The sequence below is a fragment of the Planococcus citri genome, chromosome 2, assembly GCF_950023065.1.
Source record: "Planococcus citri chromosome 2, ihPlaCitr1.1, whole genome shotgun sequence".
Taxonomy (NCBI): domain Eukaryota; kingdom Metazoa; phylum Arthropoda; class Insecta; order Hemiptera; family Pseudococcidae; genus Planococcus; species Planococcus citri.
In genome coordinates this window covers 78,454,874-78,478,421 of record NC_088678.1, presented here as the reverse complement: position 1 = coordinate 78,478,421, position 23,548 = coordinate 78,454,874, and the positions used below count along the sequence as shown (strand labels likewise).

General features: G+C 34.8%; 2 protein-coding genes and 1 long non-coding RNA gene across 3 annotated transcripts in view; 1 reads left to right on the top strand and 2 right to left on the bottom strand.

Moving 5' to 3' along the window:
* LOC135833764 (uncharacterized) overlaps window positions 1-23,548 on the top strand; it is a 265,501-nt gene that overhangs the window by 205,581 nt on the left and 36,372 nt on the right. Inside the window, exon 4 of the long non-coding RNA XR_010556536.1 lies at window positions 21,813-21,868. This is a non-coding gene — a long non-coding RNA (uncharacterized LOC135833764). The remainder of the gene's footprint in view (window positions 1-21,812; window positions 21,869-23,548) is intronic.
* Window positions 593-20,463, bottom strand: LOC135833712 (neurogenic locus notch homolog protein 1-like). Its single transcript, XM_065347465.1, has 19 exons — window positions 20,270-20,463; window positions 8,001-8,195; window positions 7,676-7,918; window positions 7,273-7,590; window positions 6,869-7,198; window positions 6,485-6,799; window positions 6,077-6,394; window positions 5,461-5,790; window positions 5,026-5,325; window positions 4,580-4,903; window positions 4,167-4,490; window positions 3,786-4,076; window positions 3,440-3,709; window positions 2,700-2,879; window positions 2,386-2,600; window positions 2,033-2,303; window positions 1,727-1,956; window positions 1,507-1,654; window positions 593-1,411 (listed from the first exon to the last, which is right to left on the bottom strand). Exons 1-19 carry the CDS (start codon window positions 20,349-20,351, stop codon window positions 1,176-1,178), a joined length of 4,920 nt encoding a protein of 1,639 aa, XP_065203537.1. The 5' UTR covers window positions 20,352-20,463; the 3' UTR covers window positions 593-1,175.
* LOC135833711 (neurogenic locus notch homolog protein 1-like) overlaps window positions 22,212-23,548 on the bottom strand; it is a 34,450-nt gene continuing 33,113 nt past the window's right edge. The window contains exons 20-21 of the mRNA XM_065347464.1: window positions 23,387-23,546; window positions 22,212-23,306 (exon numbers count right to left, since the gene is read on the bottom strand). Of these exons, the coding sequence (XP_065203536.1) occupies window positions 23,095-23,306; window positions 23,387-23,546 (372 nt within the window). The 3' untranslated portion in view covers window positions 22,212-23,094. The remainder of the gene's footprint in view (window positions 23,307-23,386; window positions 23,547-23,548) is intronic.

Below are 23,548 nucleotides of genomic sequence, written 5' to 3'. Positions count from 1 at the left end.
AAAAAAAGCGATATTGCCGGTGATATAGTTCTGAAATTTTGCATGCGAACCTCTAAAAACAATATAAAACCAACCAACTTCTTGAAAACTCAATTTTGGGGCCATAGACAGTAGACACCCCCTCCTCCATTTTGGGGCGAAAGAAGGTCGATAATAAGGGTATCGTTTTCATATGAATTGAACTTGCTGAACACGAATATGAAGTTAGATTTGCAGTTGGGCTCTCCTAAGAGTCACATTGGGGGAGGGGTTGCCCAAAAATTGTTCATTAACAAAATTTGAAAATCTCCATTTTTTTTACAAAATTGAAAAAATTTAGTACCAATCGATAGAAAATTTTATCCTGTTCAATTTAAGTTATAACAAAAATTTTCTTAAACCCCTTCATTTCCGAGAAAAATTAAAAAAAACTGTATTTTTCCCATGTTTCTGACACTGTTTTTTTGGTTGAGAAATTTTTCAGTCGATACTAGTGCTGTACCGCGTAACTATAATCAGCGTAGGAATTGAATGAGGGTGGAATAGGGGAGGTGGTCAACTTGTGTCTTGTATATATTACTTTAGTTGAAATTATGAAAGAAATACTCAGTAGAACGCTGTATCACAGATTGTATTTTCCATTAAATGCTTACAAAATACAATAAGTTAAGACATGTTATTGTTTATTTACCTATTGCAAAAGTGAACTTCGAATGCTAATGTTTTCAAAATATAAAAATGACTCACGCCCATCCACTGGGGGCTTTCATGGCTGTAATTTGAGATCTTATCTCAGTAATACAAGACAATAAAATATGTCATTCCTTAATTATTAGGGGTAACTTCAATAATAGTGGTTTTTGCAACTTTTGAATGGTTGGGATTATTTGGAAAATCTTTGCCATCCTTGATCAATAGCTATGTTTACTTTGTTGAAATCGAGTAGCTTTTTCAAGGGGAAAAAATTGTTTTTGTGCATTTTTGGTGGTCCTTTGATGGCAGAAATACTAATTATTCATAGTACATATAATACTTATTACACATATGTGATATATGTAAGTTCAATCGAGTGGAAATTAAAATACAAAAGAATTGAACACAGTTACAAATCAATATTGAGGGTTGAACGAAAACAAGTATTTCATACTCAGTACCCATGAGCATTGAATTCTAAGAAATTAGGCTCACGAAGACTTTCATTTAGTGCCAAATTTGCTCTGTACAATTTCAGATTGATTACTATGTAGACCCCTGTAAATTGGGTTAGGAATCCATGCCGGATGTGCCATCGGACCTCGCCTTGGTGGTGTTCTGCTGTTCGCCTTTAACCACCAAGAAACCATTACTGCAACTGTTATCAGAGCCAATACACCCGTTATTAATATTGATATTGCTATCTCGATCCTTGAAATGCATACATCTTTTGATGGGGCTGTTCGTGGTTTCCATAAAATACAAATACAAGTTGAAACTGATAAAAGCAGTCTAAAAAATGATATGTACTATGGAATCATATAATTGACACACCTTTGAAGGGATTATTGAGTATTTCAACTGCAACTATAGCATTTGATTCAACTATTGTTTCATCTCGTATTAGGGCTTTATGTAAGATATCAATATCAATTTGTCTTTTTCTACGTCTGCCAAAGGCTCTGTAACTGCCGCAGTTCATCTGAGAACAGCGCATTGATAGAGAAAGCTCTGATAATGCGAGCCATAGATGCACATGTTTATTTCAACTTACTGGGTGGCATTGTTCTAAGCATACTCTAACGTTACACTGGAAAGTTACATCCTTAGAACTTGGGAATTTGAAAGTATTGAATTTGGCAGTTAACAATCGTGTATTATTGTTGTACTCAAACTCGCTAAAAATAGTCGGATCTGTAGCACAACCATATTCATCAATAACATTGTAATCATCTTTATTTGATGACTTGGCTTTACAATTTCTGACAAATCCTCCATAAACATCTGAAAACATGATGATTTTCAAGTAGAATTGGTAAAATGATTATTATTTTAGCACACGAGAATTCAGAAAACTCACGGGATGGTTGCACATCCACTTGTAATATGAGATCTTCTCCTATCTCTGCAGACTGAGGCTCCTGGCCAGTTGGAGTCACTACTCTCATCACACAGACCGGTGGTGGACCTAGATTAGCTATAGTTGCTGCTATTGAAGTTAATGATACATTGTAACCTAATGAGAAGCTTGTCTCATTGGCAGCATAAGCACATTTTATGTGGTATGCTTGAGTCTTGAGAGTAGCCAATTTTGGATGATTTTGTAGGACTAGTATGAAATTGGCTTGGCTCTATGAACAAGAATAATTTGATAATTTTCAGTTATTTTATCTTTTGAATACTTTTCTGGTATCGGGGATTAGGATTACTCACGTTGGCATGAATTAATCCACAAGATCCGAATTGTATTTTGAACACTTCTGTATATGAAGAAGCGTTTTGAGGAACTGATATTAGCCTGCTGCATTCTTCTTCGTTGCTGTGTCCTTTGACATACATTATACCATTGAAGTATTGCTTGGTCACTTCCATTTCAATTTGGATACCATCAGATAAGCATGTCGGAGTAGCCTTTGGATTACGCAAATCTTAACAGACATAAGTAATATTGTAAATAAAAACATTGGTAATGAAGTGAAAAAAAACTTCCTCAAAAGTAATCAACAGATATTGAAAGGTGTACATACAACATACAATTTCAGGATTTCCTTGATAATTTGGCAGGCATTTACAAACAGGTTGATGGTTTGTAGCATGACAGTAAGCATTGGCACCACAGATTTTACATTTGCAAGGGTTCTCACAAATTTGATTGATGCAGTGTAAGTGGTCTGGACAGTTATCATCACCACAGTGTATAGGTGGTTCTGAAATGGTACACAGATGTCAATATTAAATGAGATGAATTGCATTGCAGAATACAAAGAGGTATGGTACATATGTCAGTTGTTGGAATACATTTCTCCCAGTCAGAGATTCAAAAGTCTTGATCAAAAACGATTAATTATCAATGCTTCAGTTTTACTCTCAATCAATTAATTAGCATGAAAAATAAATGCAGACGCATGTATGGAAAAAACTTTGTATTGAATCAGAAGTAACAGCGGCGCATCTTATATGAACACAGTCAAATTAGAAATGAAGCCACTACTGGCTCGTTTACTTTAAGCTAAACTAAAACGCCTTTGTAATAATCTAACATATCGACTAATAACAAAAACTAACGCCTTCATAATAAACCATGATATTGACTAATAATGAAAACATATCACTAAACATGTTTCTTAAGACTAATTTTCTAGTGAGTGTAGTGTATCTCCTTCCGCATGAGTTAGTGTTTTCAGTTGTTGGGAATTATACAAAAAGTTGGGTAATGAAGAGAATAGAGGGATTGTCTTATCAGTAAAATGTTGATTGTTGTACATACCACATTCAACTTCGGGATTCCCCTGATGATTTGGTGGACATTTACACTCACATTGATGGTTTATCGCAACAAAATAAGCATTGATACCGCAGATTTTACCCTCACAAGGATTCTCACAATTATGATTGATACAGAATAAGTGATCAGGACAGTCATCAGCGCAATTGCAGCCTAAACCGTCATTGACGGGTACATATTGAGAATGAGAATCACAAGGAGATGGTATGCAGGAAGGTTGCAGAGCTGTTGGTGAAACTTTAGGGTCTGGTTCTGCGAAAATCATTATTCACATTAATTTTTTTCAATTTCTGGCTCAGTTATGACACAGGTAATGGAAAATACATACCTATGGGTGTACACTGTATGAACGAATTTCCAGTATATTGAGGAGGGCAACTACAATATGGAATATGATTTCGAACATCACATAATGCAAATAATCCACAAAAGTTAGGGCAAGGGTCATCACATTTCTGCCTTATGCAGGCTCTATTGAATTCACATTCGGAGTTATTGATACACTCTGGTCTGCAATTTGGCGGACTTCCAACATAGGTGGGTAAACATGCACAATTTGCATGTTGACTGATTGCCTCACATTGGCTGTTTGGTCCACATGGTGAAGGATTGCAAGGATCTTTGTAATTGAAAAAGAAGTTGAAATATCTACCTTATTGCAATAAGAGTTTTCTAGGCTAGAATTTCTGTTAAGTATGTATATGTATACCTGTTGGAGGCATTGGTATGCATTGGTAGAATGGGTCACCAGTGTATTCAGGTGGGCATGAACAAGTTGGGAGGTGGTTAACAACAGCACAAATAGCATCAAAACCACATGTGCCTAGGCATGGATTGATACATTTATATCCTATGCAAGCTGATGTTGGGTGGCAGTCTGTATTAGTTTCACATTCTCGTTTACAACAGATGTATGGGTCACCAAAAAACCCAGTATAACATTGGCAAGCAGCAACTCCTTTTCTACTTATACATTCGGCATTTAACCCACAGGGATTTGGGTAGCATGGATTGATAGGTTCAGGTGTGGGTGCTGAAAATTATTTGAACAACATAAAAATTGCCATTTGATTCCTTTTAATTGGATTAATCTGCTACTGGATAAAATGGCAAGTATCTCACTGGGTTCTGGGTAACATTCTACTGCTGCATCTCCACTGTATCCTGGAGGACATGTACAAATTGCAATATGATTTGTTGCGTGGCATTGGGCGAATTGACTGCATGATCCAGCACAAGGATCTGTACACTTTGAATTTCTGCAAGCTAAATGACTCTGACATTCTGCATTAGTAACACATTCTAGTCTGCAATTGGGTGGTGTTCCAATGTAATTGCTCAGGCAAAAACATGCAGGCCCATAATTTATTACACGGCATTCTGAATGAGGTCCACATGGAGAGGGAACACATGGGTTCTCAGGACGCCTTTCAGTTGTGGTGTATTCTAGAGGATTGAATGAGATAAGTTTTCAGTCATCTATGTACTGATTAAGTATGAAGTGTACCAATCAGAAGAAAACATTTTTTTTTCAAACAATTAAAAAATTAATGGAAGATTATCCTTACCAACAATGCATCTCTCAAATGGATCACCAGTGTAACCAGTGGGACAACTGCAAATTGGACTGTGGTTGATGACCTGACATCTGGCATTTTGTCCACAAGGTCCAGGACAAGGATCTTTACATTTTTGCTCAATGCAGGCTTTGTTTTGCGAACATTCTGAGTGAACTGTACATTCTGGTCTGCAGTTTGGGGGTGAACCAATATAGTTCTTCTGACAAGCGCATACAGCATGACTGTCAATTTGGCGGCATACACTGTTTGGCCCACATGGTGAAGGCATGCAGGGATCTGTTAGATGATCTAGTTGTACAGAAATATGATGAGAGGTGAACAAATTGTGACATGAACTTCAAAATACTCTTCATACGGATAGGTAGGTACTCATAAATGCAACATTAAGATGAAGAATGTAGTGATAAGAAGGGACAGTCTTACATGGTGGTGGTGTTGGTGTAGGATAACAGGCTACATGTGGGTTTCCTGTGTGTCCAGTGGTACAGCTGCACGAAGGAGTGTGGCTGATCACCCAACATTCGGCATTTGCACCGCATACTCCAAGACAAGGATTTATGCATTTGTTATCTACACAAGTTTTATCACCAGGACATTCCCTATTTGAAACACATTCAGCTTTGCAGCAGATGTAAGGATCTCCTGAATATCCAGGGAGGCATTGGCAGGAGCCGGCTCCATTGCGTTCATTGCATATTGCATTGCTGCCACAAGGTGTTGGGTGACAAGGGTCTGGCTTTTCACTTGGGATTACTGTGGAAAATTATATTTTGTAAGGGCATTAAAAATAAAGTAATTTGGTATACAGTATAAAGTAGTTGCAGAATAAGTTGGTTCCAATATTACAAGTATCAAAAATACTTTGGAAATCATAAATTCAAAAGATCAAAAGTTCTTTGGATTTGAATGATTCTCATTGATGAAAATTAACAATTTTGGAACATTCTGGTTGATTTTGATGTCTTACTGAGAAGCATGGTATCCTCATTATATTGTGAAGGTTTATAGAAGGCATTATGTATTGATGTAAATAACATACCAGGAGGTAAAGTACATCTAATGTAAGGGTTTCCAGTATATCCTGGCGGACATCGGCAGGTAGGGTTGTGGTTGATGACAAAACATTGCGCATCCACACCACAAGTGGTTATACAAGGATCTGAGCATTTCTGATTGATGCAGCATTGAGTTGAAGGACATTCAGTGCTAATGACACATTCTGGTTTGCAGTATGGTGGTGATCCAAGATATCCAGACAGGCAAGAACAAATGGCAAAACCATGAGGAGACACAAGACATCTGCTGTTAGCTCCACAGGGGGAGGGATCACATGGGCTTATAGGTGGTAATGGTATGTCTGTAACAGTGTCAGTGGTTAGTGTTACATTGGGTTAGCCACTAGTAGCCTACAACGATTTACTGATAGAAGTATTTCTGGACTACTCACAATGTGGGTAACAATTGCGGAATGGATTTCCTGTGAAGCCTTGGGTACAGTAACACATTGGTTGATGATTGATGACACAACATTCTGAGTTTATTCCACAAACTCCAGAACATGGATTCATACATTTGTTGTTGAGACAAGCTTTTGTTTTAGGACAATCTGTATTTATCACACATTCTGGCCTGCAAGCCAAGTATGGATCGCCAAAGTACCCCTGAGTACATTCACAGGTTATGCGACCATAGTTATATTTGCAGATGGCGTTTGCACCGCAGCAGCCTCTGTTGCAATAATGATGAGTAGGTGCTGGAGGAGCTATATTTATTGGACATTAGTTAAAGACACTCTAAAATGTTGGTATTGAGAGTTGAGATGATAATTTACTTTTGATTGGAGAACAAAGTTGGTAGGGGTTTCCAGTAAGTGTTTCTGGACATGAGCAAATTGGCGAATGTTTTACAACGGTGCACTGAGCATTTATACCACAAGCTCCTACACAAGGATCCAAACATTTTTGTCGCAAACAAGCCAAGTGGAATGCACAGTCAGCATTACACAAACATTCTGGGCGGCATGCCTGATTATTGTGACCATTCGGACCACCACATGGATTGCAGATGGCTACTCCATTACCTTGAACATGACAAGAGTTGGTTTTGCCACAAGGTGATGAAGCACATGGTGATGTTCTGTTCTGATATGAAGGATAAGTTGCTGAAATAAAAAGTTTCATTGCTGAGCTGTTAGCAGAATAGTGGAATTTGCTTTACATTACATCGATGACTTACATTCTGGCATACACTGAATGTATGGATTTCCTGTGAATCCTTTGGGACAAATGCATGTTGACGTATGATTGCGACAAAGACACTCTGCACCTAGACCACAAACGTTTTTGATGCTGCAGGGATCCTTACATTGGTAATTAACGCAAACTCGGCCTGAACCACAATCAGTGTTCAACACACACTCAGGTTTACATCCTAGTCTTGGGTCTCTTATGAGGCCTTGTGTACAGGAGCACACAGGTTGATTATCAAATACTTCGCAGTAGGTATTTGGTCCGCATGGGAGATGCTGGCAAGGATTCGGTTCCACTGTGATTTCTGCAATTGGGAAATGAAGATTTTAGATGAATATTGCTGCACATTTTGTTAATGGTAACCATGCAAGAAGTTGAGAAATGTTTACCATGACGGTAACATCTGGTTAATGGGTTTCCTGCAAGACTTTGTTTACAAGTACAAACTGGATAATGCCTCTCTACGTGACATGATGCTCCTATTCCACAATATCCTAAGCACGGATCTATGCATTTATATGTAACACAAGCCTTGTGATTGGGACAGTCATCGTCTACAGTACACATGGATCTTATGCAACCACCGTTAGAGTCGAGTTGTGTTCCCGGGGCGCAGTCACAATGAGGTTGACCTTCAAAAAAGAGGAATATTGTTAATCCTTGCTCAATTCGGTTCATAAATCACCCGATAGAAGTCAATATTGGTATACAAACCTTGCTGGGAGATGGTGCAAGTCATATATGGTCCACATGGATTCGGATTGCATGGATCGTAACTTATTGGGTGGCAGACAGCATAGGGGTCGCCTTGAAAACCTCGTTTGCAACGGCATTTTTCAGTGTTTCCTGTAATGTCGCAATTGGAGTTTTGCCCACAAGGTCCTGGCGAGCAAAGTGTTTTTCCTACTTCTGAAAAATAGAATAATGGGATTATTATTCGAGTTCCTGATTTTAAATGGAACCGTTTGAGTTGTAGAAATTTGAAAAGCATTGAGTAAAGCGAATGAAGTACCAGCAGTGCAACGAATGTGCGGATTGCCTTTGGTGCCTTGGGGGCATCGACGAGTTGCTTTGTAATTTTCTGGCACGCATTCGGCATTTTCGCCGCAAGGGTTTTCGAGGCAGGGATTGATTGTACATATTCGGTTTAATGTGTCACATAATTCATAGGGAGGACAATCTTCGTTATATTGGCAAATTGACCTTGTTGGCTTATCTGAGAAACGGAAAATACATACGTATTGTTTCTATTTGTTTGGAGCTTTCACAATGAATTTTTCATCAGATTTATTTGCAAAAAAGAAATATTTTTTACATTTTTTTTGTTGTTGAAAGTTTGAAAGTGTTTAGGTTGAATAAGTATGGACAATTCTGTGCCCACGCCTCACTCCCTCATCCATTATTTTCTGGTTTTCTTCAATTTTTGAAAAATTAAAAACAAAAAGCTGATCTAAAAACTTTCGACTTGAATTGGAAACCCCTCCCTCAATCTGTCTGAAAAAAATCAACGCATTGCGAAATAAGATTTTTTGCCAAAATTGTGAAATAGCCCTTCTTTATTGGTCAAAATTTGCGGAAGAAATCACAATTTCTGTTTTTTTTTTTTTTTTTTTTTTTTTTGATCAACTACTTGGCAACTACCTATTTACCAACCGCGATCAAAACTTATACGTATACATAATATGTTGTAGTATAGATGGCTATAATCTTGGAAGTCTTCGTCTACTTGAACAAAATCGAAGCTAGATTGCGTTACTTGAATTCAGATTCGGTGTGTTGTTGGAACTTTTGAATCTGGTTTCAAGTAACTTATGATTTTCCGTGTATGAATATAGACGTGCATTTATGCGTTTATTTTTTCCTATTGTTCTTTAATTATGTATTTTGTTTTTTGATGTGATATTTTTCATTTATTACAATGATTTGAACTTGATTTACCTTTCGAGATTTTATTTCGCGAATTAAACTGATTTATCTACCTGAGCTGAACTCATCGATATGGCTGAGTAGAAGCCTAGCAACGGAGTTGCCGGTAATGGCAATTCTGCCATGATGTGGTGAGTAGGTGTTAGGTAAAATGTCCCTTTACGATATGCCTTGATTATAAGGCTTTTAGACTTAGTGATGTACAATTGAAATAGCCGAATTTGGCTTAATTTTATATTATTATTGATATGGTTTGATTATGAATCTTGATATAGGACTTCGGTCCTCTGTGTAATTTTTCTAAATTGAAATATCTCGATTTATGAGATTAACTTTTTGACATACATTCACAATGGTGAAGTAATCGAATCAAATGTGTTTAAATTTGATCTATCTTTGATTTCTAAAATTCTATCGAGATGTTATCTCTATACCTTCTTGGCTTTTCTAAATTTATTGTGTAGAAGATACTTTTATTTTTCTTATGGTAATGGAAACTGATTTAATGAAGGTTATGTGGTGTAACTAGGTTTTAATTCTCCATCCTATATCTTTCCTACTTCCCAATGCTCGTATTATTCCATTTCCTATTTATCTTCTTCCAATACCTATCTATCATCCTACCTATCAACTCGAACCGTTAATTCCTTGTTACAAAATTCCTTAAATAAAATTTATTCCTATATCACAATGTATTTACATTAACGCCACCTTGTTGAATTTGCTTGCAGTTGCCTTCACTACAATATAGCATACGATTCTAACACTGTTTCAGCTACCTAACTAGTAGTTAAATTATGAGAAATACGATCACCATTACTACGAACCCGAACGTTTGAAAAATTATTCATTTTTGGGTCTTACCTCAAATAAATTTTATACGAGTACATTTTCATAAAAATAATTGTGACGCCGCGTACGAAAAGGTTACCCCGAGCAAAAAAAATCAAAAAGTTAGTTTTCGATAAAAACACGTTTAAAGTTTTCTACGGTCAATTTTACATAAAAATAGCAAATTTAAAAAAAATCATTTTTTTTGGTCGGGGTAACCTTTTCGTACGCGGCGTCATGTTTCAATGCATATTTTTACATATTTTTGATTGAATTCAATCTTATCAATTTCATCTTTCATAATTCGTACGTATTTACAGGAAAACGACCAAGAAAAGATACACATTTTAAAATTATACGGTTAGATAAATATTTCAAGAAGTTTTTGCTGTAGGTAGTTGAAAAAGTTCCAAAAATGAAGTTGAATTTTTTTTTAGGTACCATAAAAATTCCCGATGTTATCAACGTAGCGATCAATGTTCCTTCGATATACCACTTTTAATTATATTTTGCTGTAAATTTTTGCATTTTATGTGTCTAGACTTACCTATTCGTATTATGTAAAGATGAAAACCGGATTAAAAAAATTTATAACAGGTATTTTTTAAAGGCCGTGCAACAGCGAGAGTGACTGACATGGGGCGATAGAGGAAGATGGAGAATTACATTTATTTATGTGGCATAGTGATTGAAAATTCAATATTCACTTTCATTTTGAACAAAATATATCCAACCTTGAGATTATTTGGCATGCTTGCGTGTAGTCAACGTCCGCGAATTACTGCGTACCTATTTCTGATTGAGTAACTTGGTAGGTTTTCAAGTATCATTTCAATAAAAAATTTAATAATAATAAATAGTGATGCAAGAAATATACCCATCTAGAGGAAATTCTGGATAATAAAATTGTTTACGTTGAATTATCTTGGCAAGTGATAATGGTGGCAAAAAACAGGACTTTTTCGGATAATTTTGGGAAAATCATGAATTCTTGCCAATTTAGGCAACAGGATTTTTTCGAACATTTCGGCAAAAAGTAGGAGTTTTCTTTTGGCAATTTTTACAAAAGTTGGGATCTTTTTTATAATTTTGACAAAAAAGGAACTTATATTTACGATTCTGACGCAAACGAGATTTTTTTGACAATTTAGGCAAGAGCAGAACTTTGCAGACAATTCTGGCAAAAAACATAACACGGACTTCTTATAGGATCATTTTGGCAAAAGCATGAAATTTCGAAATTTTGGCTACTAACAAAGTTTTTTTGGTCATTTCTGCAAAAAATATTGGGACTTTCTTGATAACGTAAAAAAAAGGTATTTTTCAACAATTTTGGCAAAATACGGGACTTTTTTGGAAATTTTGACAAAAGTTGGGGTTTTTTAATAATGTATTTTACAATTTTGGCGAAAATGAGACTTTTTTTACAATTATTCTGGAGATGAGATTTTTTGAACACTTTGGCATAAAACATGTGATTTTTTGACAATTTTAACAAAAAGTCAAAATGTTTTGATAATTATGACAAAAAATGGGAATTTTTGAAAGGGTATTCCCGGTTAAGATAGGTGAAATGGCCCTGTTCCCAGATTTGGAAAATTATGATGGATTATTGTTGGGTACCTCCAATAAAAATTTTCGAGCGGAATTTCCGCCCTCCAACCCACCCCCCTTGGTCAGTATAGCCAAAAAACGTTTTTTGCGTGAAAAATTCTGTATCCGTGAGTAATGAGGATAAAATTCTGGTACCGCGTGGAATGTGTAGGGGAAGCCTGGGCCTTTCAACACGATTTTTTTCAAAAAATGTTATCGTAGTGGTGGGGGTAAAATCAACAAAAGAAAACTTTGAACCGCCACAGCTCCGAATTGAAGTGTTGGGCACCAAAACTGTTTTCGCCAAAATATGTCTTTTTGTATGTACTTTCTTTCTGCCAATCCATAAAATTGAAATTTTGTCTGCAAAACGTTCATATTTACAAAAAACACCAAAAAAAATACACGTTTTTCACGTTTTTTTTGCAAAATTATGCGAAATATGCGAAAAATGCATAGAACAAAAAATGTTGAGCGTCAAATTTTACTCTAGAAAACGTGTTCTGAAGGTTGTCAAAACACTCATCTACTGAGCTAAGCACGCACACGCACCGCATCTTTGCAGCAAAGTCATGAGATGAGGTATTTATGCCACATGCACTTTCTGATAATTGTCACATTGGTCGTGTCGCTACATAGTAGGGGGCGAAAAATCGCTACTGCAAACTTGTCAAAAATTCCTGCTTTTGCCAACATTTTCAGAAAATTCTTGTTTGGTCATATTGTTGAAAAATACATTTTCTTCTGACATTATCAAAAAAGTTCTAATATTTTTTGAAAAATGAACAAAAAACTTGCTTTTGGCCAAAATTTTCAAAACTCCTGTTTTTTGTCAAAATTGTCAGCAAGTTGTACTTTTTTGACAGAATATTCTGGGCAAATGCCTTTTATTCACCGGTTATGCAAAAAATTCTGTTTTATGCCAAAATGGTCAATAAAATCTTGTTGTTAGCCAAAATAGTCTGGAAGTACAGCTTTTTCAAAAATTGTCAAAAAGTCCTAACATTTGTCAGAATTTGTCTAAAAAGTGCTGATTTTTCCACTTTTAAAATCAATCTTTGAAATTTTATATTTTTTCCTCTCAATTTCCTTTTCTATTCATTTTTTCTAGTTTTCTTTAAAAATAGAAAATTGCTGACTCGAATAAAATGTGCAGTTCTGTGACCAACGTGTTCCGATACAGTCGTCTGTTGCTTGCGTTGCAAAGAATTGCTTTTATTGTGGTATATTTTATATATTGCTTATCTTATCTGTTAGTGTGTTTAATTTTCTAACATGTTCAGATAAAACCCACTAGTGAACTATTTTTATCACAACTAAACTGTACCAGTCTCAGCTCAGCTGAGCTGGTTTATCTATCAACAAACAACCAAAGGACAACTGGTACTGAGTACAGACCAGACATGTCATACTCATCAGCTGCAAAAAACGAAATCTTTCCATCCGCCGACCAAGCTATCATCTTCCCCTTCATTGATGGAGTACCAATCCAGTATTATGCTCGAAAAATGATTGGAAAAATAGGTAACAATATTCTTCATTGTGCTAAAATCTCAAACAATCGTGTCCGTATGTATCTCAGAAGCAGAGAAATTGCTGACAAGTTTCTCAAATCTGGAGGTGAAATTGAAATTGACAGAAAACTTATCAAGGGAAGGTGGTATAAACAAGAAAGGAATGATAAAAAAATCATCATCTCCAATGTGCCTCCCCATGTGCCTCACAATGAGATTATAAACATCATTATCTCTCATGGTATTACACCCTCATCCAAAATGAAGTTCTTACATTTGTCTCAAGAAGAAGATCTTACTGACATCTTATCTGAACGCAGATTTGTGTATATACCAGCAGAAGATGCTAATAAATTACCTTCCTCAGAGCTTATAAAACATAATGATGAAGAGTATAGAGTGTTCTACAATGATTCAATTATCAAATGCTTTGTCTGTCATCAATTTGGACATACCTCACAATCATGTGAATTTTATGTGGCTCCTACTCAAGTTCAAGAAACGAATCTACAACCAACAGATTTGAGTCAAAAACCAACTTTAACCATAACTGATGTTACAGCAGAAGAAAGTTCTTCACAGAAGCTCTCCCCTGAAGAAACAGTAAAGGACAATGAAGAAAGTCCAATCAACTCAGATGAAATAAATTCCTCAAACACCAACCAAATCAATACAGAATATGCTGAAAAAATGGATATTTCACAAACTCCAATTAAAAGACCTTTATCTACCAGCACTCTTTCTCAAGATGAACAGCTTTCCCAAACTATGTCCGCCAGCATCGAAATGAAAACAACACCAAATTTGGAAAAGAAGAAGAAGAAGAGGAAAATCAAAAAAGTTAAACTAGATGAACCAGAGCCAATTTCAATTAATCAACTATTAGAGTCAATAGAAGATAACTTTGATAAAAATAAGATGCACTATCCTCTCTCTTTTACCAACTTCAGATTACTTATGGAAATGGTTAAAGGACAGCAAGACCCTTATCTAAGTGTCACACAATTTACAAATGATATTGATGGAGTTATTAAAATCCTATCTGAAAACTACAAGCACCTTGAATACAGATCTATGAAAATAAGATTTACAAAACTGCAGAATAAATTGAAAAAAACCACCCCTGAAGAAGAAAACAAACCTGACCATACATCAGAATCATCTGAAGACTCATCATCATCATCATCAGAGAATGAGAAAAACTGAAATTAATTCCTACTTTTGTTTTGTTTTTGTTTTTGTTTTTTTTTTCTTACTAGATATCCATAATAATGTTACTGCTATTATTTTAGTATTTAGTTTACTACCTATTCAGTAGAAATATTTATAGCATTGTTGTAGATATTTAGGAACTTGATTGTAAATAATTTTTGAATCTTATAAGCCAGTCAAAAAACAAAAAAACAAAAACAAAAAAAAAAACAAAAAAAAATCAAATCAAATCAAATTACTTTTGGACTATTAAATCAAAACAAAATTTTGAAAATTTTCTACAAACATGAAATTTGTAAAAAAAAAAAAAAAAAAAAAAATTGCTGGAAAATTTCAATCTTTTTTCACCCCCCCCCCCCAAATTATTTTTATTTTTTTTAAATAGTCTGGTATGAATTTTCTCATTCAATGGAATATAAATGGTGTTTATAGCCACTCTGGTGAACTCAAGACTCTCATAAGCAAATTTAACCCTGAAATTATTGCCTTACAAGAGACACATCTCCGCAATCATCACTCTTTTAACCTCCGAAATTACATCTCTTATCGTTTCAACTTTCAAGGAGGAAATAAAGCTTGCGGAGGCACAGCAATTTTTGTAAAAAAAACTACCTCATCATCTACCTTAAATATTTCTATAGGCAATATCCAAGCAAATGCAATAACCATTGAGGCTCCAAATTTTTATAAGTCAAAAATATCTGTCTGTAATATTTACATCCCTCCTCACCAGGACATAACAGAATATGAATTAGATCAACTTTTTGCCCAAATACCAAAACCTTATATTGTTGTAGGGGATTTTAATGCCCACTCCAAAACTTGGGGATCAAGTATCACAAATAATAGAGGTAATGTAATTGACAAATTTCTCCTGAAAAATGATACTTTCCTTCTGAATGAGTCAAAGCACACTCACTTTAACATTTCTAATGGTACCTATTCAAACATTGATTTAGCTTTTTGTTCCCCAAACATTTCTCATCTTTTGAACTGGAACCCCCATGATGACCTTTATTATAGTGACCACTTTCCAATTAGCATCAACATCCCTCTTCAAACTCAGAAACCCACACATGAAAAATGTCCCAAGTGGATTCTAAACAAGGTAAACTGGTCACATTTCAACAAAAAAGTTCTCCCAATTGACTTTACACCAGATGATCTGGACACTATAGTTTCATATTTCACAACTTCTATTATCCAAGCAGCTGAAGAAATTATTCCAAAAACTTCAACCAAAGTTCCCAAAAAGTCTGTCCCATGGTGGTGTCATGAACTAAAAACTGCAATCCAAGATAGAAAAAGATCATTAAAAAAGTACCAAAAAAATCGCACTCTTGACAACCTCATTGATTTCAAGAAAAAAAGAGCTATTGCTCGCCAAATCAACTTATCTAAACAAAGAGAAAGTTGGAATAATTTCATGTTGAGCATCACCCAAAGCACATCTACAAAAGTAATGTGGAAAAAAGTTCAAATCCTTAAAGGAAGTTATATACCTACTGAAATACCCTACTTAGTAGATGACAACACTGAAATAAACTCAATAGATGACATTGCAAACACCTTAGCTAGATCCTTTGCAAAAGCTTCTGCAACTGCCTCTTATAGCTCTGCTTTCCAAACACTAAAAACACAAATAGAATCCACCCCCTTAGACTTTTCATCTCAAAATCTAGAACCATACAACTCTCTTTTCTCTCTTGAAGAGCTAAATCATTGTCTAAACTACAACATTAAAGATTCATCCCCTGGACCTGATGAAATACACCCTCACATGTTAAAGTACCTTTCAGACACTGGAAAAGAAGATTTACTTCAATTATATAACAAAATTTGGACTTCGGATTCCTTCCCAAAATTATGGAAAACTGCAACAATCATTCCAATATTAAAACCAGATAAAAGCCCAAATCTGGCATCTAGTTATCGCCCCATCTCCTTAACTTCAGTTCCTTGCAAAATACTTGAAAAAATGGTTATTAAACGTCTTAATTGGTATATTAATTCCTCAAACTCTCTTAGCATTTATCAAAGTGGTTTCAGAAAGAAAAGATCTACCCTAGACCACCTCTTTAGTCTCCAAAAAGAAATTAGTTCGGCCTTCCAGAATAAAGAAAGTGTTCTTTCAGTCTTTTTTGATCTTGAAAAGGCATTTGATAAAGCCTGGCGTTATAAAATTCTCCAAAAATTACATTCCATTGGAATTAGAGGACATTTGGCTTACTTTATTCAGAATTTCTTAACAAACCGTACTTTTAGAGTAAGAGTTGACAATACATACTCAGAGTTTTTTGAAATTGAAAATGGAGTCCCCCAAGGTTCAGTTCTTAGCACAGTCTTATTTATACTTTTGATTGATGACATTTCCAATGTTGTTTCTAGACCCATTTCTCTGAGAATCTTTGCTGATGATATAAACATTTCCTTTCGTTCAAATAATATTCAACTAGCTCTTCAAGTAATCCAAGAAACCCTTGAAAAAATTGAATCATGGGCAGATTCAAATGGTCTAACCTTCTCTGAGTCAAAAACCCACTGTATACTTTTCACCAAAAAAAAAATAAGATTCCTCCAGATCTCATCCTCAACTTCAAAGGACACTCTTTAGAATTCAAAACCACAACTAAATTTCTTGGCTTAACTTTTGATAGAAAACTAAATTGGACTCCTCATTTTCTAAAAGTAAAATCAGATATCATGAAACGCCTAAATTTGTTGAAAATAATCAAAAACACCAAGTATAAACCATCTCGCAAACTCCTACTTCACTTGTATAAATCTCTAATTCGCAGTAAAATTGAGTATGGAAGCCCATGTTTTGCAAATATCTCAAATAAAACTTCAAATATCCTAAAAACAATTCAAAATTCAGCCCTAAGGATCTGTTTAGGAGCCCTCTATTCCTCTCCAATAGATAGCCTATATTGTGAAGCAGCAGAATTACCCCCAGATTTCAGAAGAACTCTCATAACAAACAAATTCATCTCAAATGCATCCACCAACCCTTCCCATCCACTCCAAAACTCAATTAACCCACCTAACCCCCAACATTTTGATCATATAGAAGGACCCATTTCTAATTTCATCACAATGTTGAATGATCTGCAAATCAATCCCAAAACTCTCATCCAAAAACCAATATTATACCCCCCTTGGCTTCTAAAACCTCCTCAAGTCAACCTACAGCTTATTAACTACCCAAAAAATAGCCACTCTCCATTAGTAATAAAACAGAACTATCTTGAACTTTTATCAGAATACAAAAAATTCAATCTTTGCTTTACAGATGGATCAAAAATACCAACACTTCACACAGGATATGCATACTCTATAAATGATAGAATTTCAAATTTTAAAATCCATAACTGTTCTTCAATCTACACTGCCGAACTCACAGCTATTTTCCACTGTCTCTGTGACATACTCACTTATGAATCAGAAAATAAGTCCTTCTTAATTCAAAGTGATTCCCTCAGCTCACTAACTGCTATCCAAAATCTTTTTTCCGATCACCTTCTAATTCAAAATATTCATAAAACTCTATTTGACTTACAAAATTCAAACTTCTTCATACAGTTTATGTATGTACCCAGCCACGTTGGAATCTTAGGAAATGAAATTGTAGATATTAATGCAAAATCTGCCACCATCCTTTCTCCCCTTATGTTTATCACAGCTGACGACCTCAAATCGATCTTCACCCAAAGCACACTCAAGAAATGGCAAAACTTTTGGTCCCTCCAAACCACAAACAAGCTCTTTCAACATAAAAAATTAGTCCATCCTTGGAAAAACCTCTCCCACTTAAACAGACTTGAAGAAATCATTATAACCAGACTGAGAATTGGCCACACAAAAATCACACATAACCACCTCTATGAAAAGGCCTCAAAACCCACATGTCAATTCTGCCTCTCAGAACTTATATCTGTCCAACACTTACTATTTCAATGTCCCTCCTTACATCAGCACAGACTGTCCCTACAAATAGATGAAAGATCCCTATTCATACCAGACGACCCTTCCGAAATTAAAAAATTCTTAGACCTAATTAAAAAACTTGACCTTACCAACTCGATTTAAATCTAATACGACGGGTGTAATAATCAAGTAATTACAAACACCCCAAAAAAAAAAAAAAAAAAAAAAAAAAAAGAATAAAATGTGCAATTATACATCTTGTATTTTTCAAACGATGTGTCCCTCTTTATGGGTCAATTTTGGTCAAAAATTTTTCCCTCTCATAGTTAAACCAAATTTGGATCAAGTTAGTCAATTTTTTATGGTTTATAATTTCCATTGAAAAATATAAATTGCATAATTCATCATTTTTGGTTATTTTTGGAATCACTTTTTTTCATTCACTTTCCTGAGACATTAATCTGATTATTCTATAATCGCGTAAATTACCTCTTGATTTTGGGACAATAATCTGATTTTGAACCCATCTATGATCTAGAATGAGTTTTTTTTTAGATGTTTTTTAGTACAATTTTGGGATTTTTTCAAAGTTTTTGAATTTCGGTAAGATTTGTTGAACATGTATGTATGGTACCTTTTGGATTTGAAAAAGATTTGATTTAAATTTTTGAAAATTGAAATTGAAATTGAAATCTAAATTTGTATCATCTGCAATTACTGATTTTGAGTTAGATTATTGAACAATTTTTGGGTAATTTGCCCACTCTTGGTAAATTTTTGTAAGTTTGACTTGTGATATTTTCATTTTGAAGGATTTTTTTCACCAAACTTAGCGGAAACGTGTTTAAATTATTGAAAAGACTTTGAGAATTGCAACTGAATCGCTCTGACCTCAATTTGAATTTTGTTTGTATTTTTTTATTCACAGAGCTCATGATTACAATCCTTGCTAACTTCAGAAGATGAGTGTTTTGAAAACCTTTAGAACACGTTTTCTAGAGTAAAATTTGACGCTCAACATTTTTTGTTCTATGCATTTTTCGCATATTTCGCATAATTTTGCAAAAAAACGTGAAAAACGTGTATTTTTTAAAGTGTTTTTTGCAAATATGAGCATTTTGCAGACAAAATTTCAATTTTATGGATTGGCAGGAAGAAAGTACATACAAAAAGACATATTTTGGCGAAAACAGTTTTGGTGCCCAACCCTTCAATTCGGAGCTGTGGCGGTTCAAAGTTTTCTTTTGTCAATTTTACCCCCACCACTACGATAAAATTTTTTGGAAACAATCGTGTTGGAAGGCCCAGGCTTCCCCTACTTATTCCACGTGGTACCAGAATTTTATCCCCATTACTCACGGATACAGAATTTTTCACGCAAAAAACGTTTTTTTGGCTATACTGACCAAGGGTGATGGGCGGGGGGGGGGGGGGGGGTACGGAAACTCCGCTCGAAAATTTTTATTGGAGGTACCCAAAAATAATCCATCATGATTTTCCAAATCTGGGAGTAGGGCCATTTCACCTGTCTTAACCGGGAATACCCTTTGCTGTTTGCACTTTCGGTATTTTAAAAAGTTTTCTCTTCAAATTGATGACTTGGAAAATGAAATTTGGTATCGAATTTGACTTCGAAACGATTTTGTATTTGAAATTTTACCAGAAACGACGTTTTTTGGGACAGTTAGACGTCTCATTTGATTTTTCTTATCCATTTTTTTCAATCCAGAAATGCAGTGCGAGGAAATTTGCAAGCATTAGCGAAGCTGCACCGACTTTGCCTCATCGGGAAATCTTCACGACTGGCACAACCGATAAAAAGTCCCCTATACTTTTGATACTGATAAATTACTCGTTGACGATGGAGAATATACTAAAAGGACTACGTCGAAATTGTTTGCGAAAATAACACCACCAGTCCACCATCGCACCACCTGCACTTCAACCGACACCACGTGTAAATATAAAAAAAATAATCACCATCGAGAAGCTGTGCACATTGAATTTGATGCCCAACAACGACAAGCACAATACACGATACAAATAACATAATTATTGACATAATATAAAATCATTTTCATTTTGGCACGCACAGACCATTTTGAAATGAAAAATTTGAAAGAAATTTCGCCCGCGCGAAACAACCAGTTCAAGAAAAATGATAGGTAGGAATTGGCAGTAGGTCTCTTCATCTCTTGAATCGCACGTTCGCTATTAATACTAAATAGATGAAAAAATTGACGCGTGTGTCAGCGATTACCTACTTGGCTATCATAGTTGTTTTTTTAATGTCGGTTCCTTGAAATGAGCAAGACGTTAAAAAAACCATTCATTTCTCATTCCTGAATTAAATAGGTCGAGATTTAATGAAAATGATCTAAAGAAAGATTTGTCAATAAATGGCCCCTCTATTCCTTCTTGGGGCAGATGGGCAGTGTATTTTCTAGCAGTTGAAATTTCAAATTTTTTTGAAGCTCTAATTGAAAAATTTTGAAAAAATTCAAGATTCGTACATTTTCGTGATATGTTTTCGAAAAATCGAAAAACCATGAAAAAGGGTTCACAAAGCCCAAAATTTAGGTCAAAATTTTAAAAAACGTCAAATATTGTGTGACGTGAGAATAGTCCGACATAATTATGACGACAGTAGGAATGATTGCACCCCTCCCCTGATTTCTGGGACAACTTTTGTCTGAAGGAGGACATATCGTAAGGAACATTTTAAAGCAAACTTGTCAAAAAAAATGTTGCTGCTACTAATAAAATGGCGACCATTTTGATTGATAGGTCAGTCGAAATAGCAGATTTTCCTGTCTAAAATAGGACTCGTTCCAAATTTTTTGATCTTGGCCAAGCTAGATTGAAAGAGCATGCAAAAATCAATCACCAGCCAAAATTTCAAGTAGGTACTAAAGTGAATTTTTCAATTTTTGGCGAATTTTCGAAAATTAAATTTATTGAGTACGTATGCCAAAAAAGAGGGAGAAAATGTCAAAATTTTACCAAATTGACTTAGACAGCTGAAATTTGGGGTATACCATTGTCCAACCTGCCAAATTGATTGGAAATGGTTTAAAACCGTTTTGAGCAGTTCTGAAGCCTCCAGCAGATTTTTGAAACTCGATATTTCCACAAAATTTCATCAAATAAAGTTGGAAATCCTAAATTCACGCTGCACCCCAACTCAAACACTCTATTAAGTCGACTGCTAATGAGTTTAAGTCATTTTGGAATCTCCAGTAATTTTTCGAAAATTTTTACGAGTTTTCAGTAGATTTTTGAATCTTGAAATTTCCACATACTCGTAATTTCATTCAAATGCAGTTGGAAAGCCAAAATTCATTCTGTAAACTAATTTCAATACACAATGAAGTCGACTGCAAAAGGGAATCGAATGGGACGTATAATTTTAAAAAAATAGTTGTAAAATACGTTAGCATCATAATTATTCGTTACCTAGTTGGTTTTGCTATGAAGCAAAATTTTTGATAATTTTGTTTGTTTGTTTTTCTTTGCATTACAGATCACGAAATAGATTGAAAACAGAACTCGAAGAAAAAAATGGATTTTAACTTTAAGGTAAGCCATCGATGGTTTCAATAATAATGTTTTTTCAAAAATGATGCCAACTTTTTCTCGAATAATAAAATTAAACTAAAAAAATAATAATAAAAATACACATTGGAAAAATATATCACCAAATTAATTTTCCATTACATGTTTGAAAATTCAAAATTATTTCAAATTTAAACATTCGAATGAATCATGTAGGTATGTTTTGTTAAAAATTACCAACAAAATTCAAAAGGCACCCGAGTAATTTTGCAATTTTCAGGAAATTTTAAAAACCTAATGAGAATGAGGGTAGGGTTAGAGGAGTCTAAACAAGAAAAGCTGAAATGGTGAAAGAAATACTCAGTAGAACGCTATATCACAGATTGTATTTTCCATTAAATGCTTACAAAATACAAGATCATTTCCTTGATAAGTTAAGACATGTTATTGTTTATTTACCTGCAAATATGAACTTCGGATGCTAATGTTTTCAAATAATACTTAATTTATGTACATATAAAAATGACTCACGCCCGTCCACTGGGGGCTTTCATGGCTGTAATGTGAGATCTTATCTTAGTAATACAAAGCAATAAAATATGTCAATCGTTAATTATTAGGGGTAACTTCAATGATAATGGTTTTTGCAACTTTTGAATGGTTACATTCATGGACTATTTGGAAAATCTTTGGCATCCTTGATCAACATGTTCACTTTGTTGCAATTGAGTATTTTTCAAGGGGAAAAGAACTCGCATGTTTGCATGTTTTTTTTTTTCATTTTTGGTAGAACTTTTATGGCAGAAACACTAATTTTTTTGACGTTGATTCGAGTTGAAATTAAAATTTAAAAAAATTGAACACAAGTTACGAATGGCAATACCCATTGAGAATTGAACAAACACAAATTTCATATGTAGGAAGTACACATGAGGATTAAATTCTAAAAAATTACTCTCTAAATTTGAAACAGTCAATTTCACTGCTTAGCAGTCACGACATTTTGCCTTTTTAAAGCAGTAGTTTTTTTTACTGCAAAACAGTGAAAAATTACTGAATTGGTCAGTAAAAAATCATTTTGACTGACCAATTCAGTAATTTTTCACTGTTTTGCAGTAAAAAAAAACTACTGCTTTAAAAAGGCAAAATGTCGTGACTGCTAAGCAGTGAAATTTGACTGCTTTAAATTTAGAGAGTAGGCACACAAAGACTTTTTAGGGCCAAATTTTCTCCATACGATTCGATATCGCTTACAGTGGAGAACTTGTATACATTGGGTTAGGAATCTCTGCCGGATGTGCCATTGGACCTCGTCTTGGTGGTGTTCTGCTGTTCGCCATTAACCACCAAGAAACCATTACTGCAACTGCTGTCAGAGCCAATACACCCGTTATTATTATCGATATTATTAACCCGATCATTGAAATGCATACATCGTTTGATGGGGCAGTTTGTCGTTCCGCTAAAATACAAATAAAAGTTGAAAGTGATAAAAGCAGTCTAAAAAATGATATGTACTATGGAATCATATTATCGACACACCTTTGATGGGAATATTGAGTTTTTCAACTGCAACTATAGCGTTTGATTCAATTATTTTTTCTTCTTGTATTTGGCCTTTGTGTAAGATATCAATATCAATTCCATCTGATATTTGTCTTTTTCTACGTCTTCCAAAAGCATTGTAACCTCCACAGTTTACCT

Excerpts from the sequence above, each read along its gene's own strand:
- LOC135833712 (XM_065347465.1), bottom strand. The coding sequence starts at position 20,351 with ATGTCAATAATTATGTTATTTGTATCGTGTATTGTGCTTGTCGTTGTT. Across the intron at positions 5,791-6,076 it reads TAGATGTACTTTACCTCCTG|TAATCCCAAGTGAAAAGCCA; the intron begins GTATGTTATTTA and ends AATTTTCCACAG. Across the intron at positions 3,710-3,785 it reads CATACAGTGTACACCCATAG|AACCAGACCCTAAAGTTTCA; the intron begins GTATGTATTTTC and ends TGATTTTCGCAG.